Genomic DNA, 7,601 nt, shown 5'->3' with positions numbered 1-7,601 from the left:
ATCTAGATGGCCATAGGATTAAATTCTACTCACACTGGAATTTTCTGTACTTTGAACTGTAAATACAGTACAGAGTGGGTATAACCTCAGAGTTTCACACCATTGTCATATGTGTCGACTTCTATAAACAGTATTTCATACATGTTTATAGTCTATTTTCATACAAAATTTAATTTTTCTATCTACGGTAGCCCATTAACTATCACTGTCAAACTGAAAACTAAACGTTTTTCTGTATCCACCACGTTGTTCTCTAATTTTTAAATTAAAGAACAAAAACTTTAATGAAAGTTGTGTATTTTTCTAAGGTCAACTAAGATATATTTTTTGAGGACATTATATTAAGGAATGATAGTATCGCTTCCACCATACTATTAATGAGTGCAGAAAGTCAAGAAATTATGACAGGATGGCCTCCAGTGGTACGTTTGTACAAAATTTTGTCAAAATCTATCAGCTGTGAGCATGCACATACACACAGCATGGCAATCTCATAAACTTACATTCTCCCCTTAATTAGGCTAAAAGTAAATGATCTGGAGCAATGTTGATATGCAAACACGCTCTCATAAATTGTAGATATACTTCTTGCAGTATTTCTTCCATACAAAATTCATAAAGTCATATGTTTCATATTAGGGGCTTACTTCATGCACTCATAACATCCAATACTGAAAAAGTACATTTTCAAGAACTTCTCAAAAAATAGGCATTTTTCATTAAAATTATGAGAGATTATTGTTGGCAGATCCATCTATCAGCAGAATCAGTACTGTCTCCAACAAGTACATGCTGTGCTTTTTCATGCTGTATTACCATAATCTCACACAGCATCATAATGATTTTCTATGGTGTAGAGAAAATTAATAATGCATTACAAAATCAGTTTATGAAACAAAATAATTACAACACCAGATCACCACAACAAATTAAATGTTTCAAATAATATCAGTGAAACTGGAGACTTAAAATGTACATAGAAAAAGTATGAACTGGAATACAAACCATATGAGTGAAACAGTCTTGGGTGTGCCCAAAGGGAAGATGGAGAGAGAGACCTAAAGGTTTTAGCAACAGGCACTTAATGCTTAATCATGATGAGATAATGATAGTAGTCATGTGTGCGCGTGTATGCGCTAGGGAGGGAGACAGATACTACTATAAATTACCTTTTCTGAGTAACATACTCCCATGCATATCGAGTGTTAACTCCAAGAAGAGAAGAGGAAAATGTTTGCACATGACATATATTTGTCCATGATAAAATTTGTGTGTATCTGTGAAGTTACTGTTGTCTGTGTAAATAAGAATACAAAGGATTTCAAACTTATGATGCTTTACTGGTTCTAGGAGCAACACTTACAACTGTTAAACAGAAGCAAAACAATACGTACATGATGAGTTTTAAGTATCTGTTTTATATATATAATCACTGTTTATAAAATATTTCAAACTCCCCCTTTTACAGCTTTCTACATAGTCTTCATATACAAAACGATTTTGTTATCCACCTGAAATTAGAAATATATACCACTTTTCAAAACTGATTAGGGGGGAGGAAATTAAAGTTTCTAAAACTGAATAAATGTAAAAATATCCCACACCAAATTCTGCTAGTTCAAACTAAATCTAAGGATTCTTAAATTTAAAAATAGTAATGAAATTAGTCTTTAGATACAGGTTGCAAAAATTTAAGACAGGAATATTACAATTCTTCTTCTGCTTCTCCTCCTCTTTCTACCTTTGATTTTAACTAATTTCATGGAACTGAGCCCTTATTGAGAAGCTACCAGTTGTGCAGCTACTCAAGAATTTCCCAATGTTTAATGGAACCCGAAGGTTCATTACTGTGTTCACAATAGCCCTCCACTGGCCCCTATCCTAGGCCAGATCAATCCAATCCATACCACCCCCATCTTATTACTAAGATACATCTCAGAATTATCCACCCACCTATGTCTTGGTCTTCCTAGTGGTTTCTTTCCTTTTGGCTTTCCCACCAACATCCTATATGCATTCCTGTTTGCCCCCATTCATGCTACATGCCCTGTCCATCTCGTCCTCCTTGACTTGGTCATTCTAATTATGGTTGACAAAGAGTACAAGTTATGAAGCTCCTCATTATGCAGTTTTTTCCACCCTTGTCATCTCATCCCTCTGTGGTCCAAATATTCTTCTCAGCACTCTGTTCTCAAACACCCTTAGTCTATGTTCCTCCCTTAATGTCAGAGACCAAGTTTCACACCCACGTAGAACCACAGGAAAAAGTATAGTTTTGTATATTCTAATTTTTATGTTTTTAGACAGCAAACGAGAATACAAAAGCTTCTGGACTGAATGGTAGCAAGCACTACCAAAATTCAATCTCCCTTAATTTCCTCCTGACTAAAATTTTGATTTGTTACTGTCATTCACAAATATTTGAACTGTGCCACATTTTCAAAGGATCTTCCTTTGATGATTATACTTTCATATTACAAGACTCTTTCCTCTTCCACTTCCACTTTCATGCATGTTGTCTATAAACGATACTACATAAGAAAAATAAATATCTGGAGCCTGATATTTCTTTCTTCACCCACTTTCATAGTATTAGCTATGAAAAATGGATGTCCATGAACAGAAACATATAGAAACAAGCCTACAATGATCTCTAATTTTTGCTTCTTCTTGTATTTTGTTATGAAGTGTAACATGAATAGACACCTACTTCTGTACTATCAGGATCCATATGTAACATGTAATGAAAATGATGTATTAAATCCAGTTTCAATTAATGTGTTTTTTTACCTGTATTCGTGACACACTGTCTTGTTCAATGTGGTGTAATTTTCCAGTGAATTTAGAGTAAGCATACTTTTCAGATTTATAGAATACAGAAGTTTTAGAGTTTAGAAGTGAATTAGCTGGTAACAGTGAAAATGCTGACGCAAGTAATGTGAAATATGCCTTATATCAGGTCTAATCCTGTCTATAACCAACATCTGCTATTGAAAGTGTGTTCTGAGTTGATCTTCGACTTTACTGAAATGGAAAGAAAATAAACAGTCTTGAAAATAAAACGCAGACAGTGAGCTAAGACAATGAAGATGGAGAAGAGAAACAATACTAGGGTCACTCATCGTGCATCTTTGAACCCTTACTATGTATTATATACCAAATTTAAGTTTTAAAGGTAAAGGTAAGGTAAAGTTGTCCTTGTGCTTAACTAATTAAGCACTATGCTATGAAGGCGTATGGGGAAGTGGATGTATAGATCCACATTTTATTGATCTTGGAACTAGCTGGAGGTGAGTAGTCAGCTTCACACCTCTGCTGCTTTACCCCTGGGGAAAGAATCCCCACTACCCATTGGACAGGGAGACGTGTTTGTCTCTGTGATGAACTGTTGTTTCACCTACTCCATACCTACTTAGAGATGTTTTATGGAGCTGACTAATTCACGTTTATTAAATTGACAGTTTCTGTTTTATCATCGTTACAAGCACACATTTATAGATATTGTACAAGTCTACACAAATATCACTGTAAATATAACCACCTGCTATCTGTGCTGAATGGTACTGAATGTTTTTGGAATGGGAAAGGATTGCTAACACTTCTGGTTGGAATTTGCTTATGAAAACCGAGGGACCATAATAGAGAATGCTTGTAGATAGCATAAAGACATAAAGAGCAGAATTTTAAAATGTTAACTGTTCTGGCCCTAGGTAGGAAAGAACTATACAACATATTCTAATATGACATAAAAAATCCACAAACAGATAATGTGGTCTTGGATAATCAAGATCCTAATGCACACAGGCTTTCATTTATATCTTGCAGGCAATGTCATATGATTTATACTGAACCAACTTATTCAATTGTATGAATTTTGTGATTATTAAACCACATCTTGTATGAGTAGAGAGGACACAACTGTTCTCAGATCACTGCTCACATTTCTGTTCAGCAAGATCATATTGCCAGTAGTTTCCAATTAGATTACAAAATGACACAAGTTTCTGAAATACTGAAACCTGTCATGGTTCATTTCTGCATAATAAAGATGTAATCAAGCAAAGCCTTAAATATTCACATACTAGGAAATGTCATAGTAGAAATGCTGAATGAACTTGGCTGTGAATGGAAATATTCCTGATGACTTGGGTTAAGAAAAGTAACCCTCTAGCATATATGCATGAAAAAACATACCATCACCTCCCTAAATCCTAGATATCATCAGTACTTCCAACATTCACAGCCCTATACAATTAGTTCACTCAAAGCAAAATTTTAACTTAGTTGTGCAGTTTTTGTAAATTAAATTTGAGGCTTGAAAGCAGCAACAATTTCTGCTAAATTTCATTCAACCGAGTGTCCTTTCTGTGTTCAAGCATCTGATACTATGAAGAGCATAGATTTAAAAGTTGTTTTCAGCGCTCAAATATCAAATACATTTCTGCACACTTTGAACTTACATGCACTGACATTCCAAACATCAGTAAACTCATATATTAAGTGGGTACAAGGAACTCTATATGTCTGTCCCTTCACTGCATAATTCTTGCAGTGCAAACCTTTCTTCATAGCCCATTATATTCTGAACAGTTCTTCTGTTAAATAACTTGGAAACATGTTGCAGTTATTAATAGAAAAATATATTTAGACAAGGAACCCATGTGATAAAAAGAACAGGGTCCTGCTACAGAATTTCCTAGTAACAGACTTAATTTGCTTTGTGTGAAATCAAATGTAATTCACCTTCTGAGTTTAAAGCTTTTAATTCAATGAAAGGTATTGCAGGGGCACATTCTTCCCAGATGCCAATAATCACACATTTAAACTGTTTACTTTATTGTATATTCAAGCTGGTACCTCCTGTAATTGTACAAAAGATCTAAAACATGTTGGTGTCAACATTCTATTTATTCTTCATCATCAATGTTCTTCGCATTGTGCGACCACAGAATAGCCCTGCAATGAAGACAATGCCCACAGCAGTGAAAGCAACTATCATGAAATATCGTCTTGCAGGAGAGCGAGACATCTGACTATACAGTTCTTCAAATGTCTTAGGCTCCATTATCTGGAACAAATTTAGAACACAGTCAGTGAAGAAAGGAAGAAATTTGAGTAGAACCAGTATTTTACACACAGAATTACTGGGTTTTTGGACTTTTACCATCGTCCGGAATTCTAGGTAATAGAGGACACAACACAGAAACACATCCAGTTCTGTGTCCTCCATTACCTAGAATTCTGGACGATGGAAAAAGTCCAAAAACCCAGTAATTCTGTGTGTCATCCACCATCATCAGAACCCTTCAGAATCTACTAGTATTTAACAGGCTAAAGTACTGACACTACAGCTTATCCTGTGAAAGCAACTCTCACAGGGGTATCAAAATTATTTATCACTATATAATGTACAAAAATAATATCAGTAATAACAACTAAAAAATCTGTCTCAATATAATTTACAAACTCCACTGTGAAGAGAGCACGGTGTGACATTCTTAAAAGTCATAATGGTGGAGTCAGAGAAGGGTCATAGACATCCACTGTTGCGTAACAGAAATATGGACACGACAATCAGAAATGAGTATGTCTGAACTGGCAAGGGCCAGCAGAAATTCAAGCAAACCGAAATGGGGAAGATACAAGTATATCTCATGACTCAATCGGAGTAGTGAGGCAGCAAAATATTGTGATGGGTACTGCAGCGCCAAGAACCGAAAGTGACTGTGCTGGTGAAAGCCAGCAGGAATTTACCTGAAGCTGAAATGGGGGAGTCTTGGTTACTGGAGGCTGTTACCATACAACAGGTATATGATATATGAAGACTTAGCAAAGTTGGAGAGTGCTGTAGTTACCCGAAGATTATGAAGAATGTCAAAAGTGTTGTCATTGTTTGTAGTTGAAGGCAATAAGCATCCAGTAAATTCAGTCATCAATCTAGACCCTGTGTTTAGTCACTGATATGTGACAGTATGAAGTGTATCAGAAAGTTCCCAGACTAGGTCCAAAAAAAAAAAGAAGCTGGCTTAACTCAATTTTGGTTGCCATTTCCTTCAAAAGAGTCTCACTGGGAATGTACACAGCAATCCCATCATTTTTTCCATGCTTCAAAAGCACCGTGGAAGTCATTTTCCTTAAAGCTGTCAAGGACTGTTTGCGATTCCCTTTGGATGTCAGTTGTTTTAAAATGTCGTCCATTCAGTTTCATTGTCAATTTGAGAAACAAAGCTAAATCACGGGGGGCTAAGTCTGGCTAGCAGCAACGATGCAGAACAATAACTATGTTGCTGTTAGTCACAAACTCTGTGGTTTTCAGGAATGTGTGGGCGGGCGGGTCATGTTCAAATTTTCTGTTAAGATCTCCTGACAAACTCCATAACTGATACCAAAGGTGTCTGCGAGCTCATGGATTGTTCGGCAAAGGTCTTTGTGGATGATTTCTCAAAATTTTTCAACATTTTCTATGGTTTTGTTAGTGACTGGTTGCCCTGAATGTGTCATCTTCAACTGGCCTTGAAACGTGACTACCATTCAAAAACCGTTGTCTGGCTTAAAGAATGTTCTCCAAAAGCCTCACAAAGCATTTTAAGGGTTTTGGTAGTGGATTTACCAAGCTTCACACAGAATTTTATAGACATGTTGCTCAATTTTACCATTCATCGCAGACAAAACAAAACAAAGTCAAAAAAGCACTCGTGTAAAAACAATGCTTGTTCACAGTGGTATCCGTGTGTAGACTGATGCAGAAGGCTTGCAGAAGTGTGATCTTGGCCACCCCTCTGATCTTCTTTCACAAAGGCAGTTACAATAATAACAGTGTGGGAACTTTCTGATACCACCTCGTAAGTTGATAGGAATTCCCTTTCATGGAACCCAAAGGCAAATTACTGTTCACAAAAGTCTAAGACTGGAACTTATCTTGAGCCTGCCACCAAACTCTCATGGAACTGGCCAAACATAACAGGGTACAACTGATGTGCATGCCAGGGCACGAGGGTATTGCTGGAAACGAAATAGCAGACCAATTGGCCAAGATTGGAGCTGAACATCTGTTCATAGGACCTGAACCAGCCTGTGGCATCTCTATAGGAGTCGCCAGAAAGGCAATCAGGGACTGAACAAATATGAATCACAAGAAATACTGGGGATCCTTGACTGGACTCAGGCAAGCAAAGGGATTCATACGAGGACCCTCTACTAAAAGAGTGAAGGACCTGTTGAAGTTAAACAGGAACCAGCTACGATGGGTGGTAGGACTACTTACAGGACACTGTCACCTCGTAGGACAACTATTCAAACTTGGACTAAGTCATAGTCCAACTTGTGAGAGGTGTCAAGAAGAAAATGAAACAGCCACACATATCTTGTGTGAATGTGAGGCCTTAGCTTATTTGAGATTGCGTCACTTGGGTCAATATTTTATGGAACCTAGTGACTATTTCAACATCCCCACGTACAAAATCCTATGCTTCATTCGAAGCACAGGATTGTTGAGGGGATAATCAGAAGGGGAGGCACAATAGATCACTGTGGCAAAGAAGGCCCACCTCTTATACATTCATTCATATCTTGAGCCAGCTGAATCCAATTAATGTTGCGGC

At 36.9% G+C, this 7,601-nt stretch overlaps 1 protein-coding gene across 1 annotated transcript in view; it reads right to left on the bottom strand.

Moving 5' to 3' along the window:
* Window positions 1-4,812: 4,812 nt before the first annotated feature.
* Window positions 4,813-7,601, bottom strand: part of LOC111862259 (Golgi apparatus protein 1) — a 38,350-nt gene continuing 35,561 nt past the window's right edge. The window contains exon 16 of the mRNA XM_023847499.2: window positions 4,813-5,068. Within this exon, the coding sequence (XP_023703267.1) occupies window positions 4,904-5,068 (165 nt within the window). The 3' untranslated portion in view covers window positions 4,813-4,903. The remainder of the gene's footprint in view (window positions 5,069-7,601) is intronic.

The sequence above is a fragment of the Cryptotermes secundus genome, unplaced genomic scaffold, assembly GCF_002891405.2.
Source record: "Cryptotermes secundus unplaced genomic scaffold, Csec_1.0 scaffold88, whole genome shotgun sequence".
NCBI lineage: Eukaryota > Metazoa > Arthropoda > Insecta > Blattodea > Kalotermitidae > Cryptotermes > Cryptotermes secundus.
This window is presented reverse-complemented; position numbering and strand designations above follow the sequence as displayed.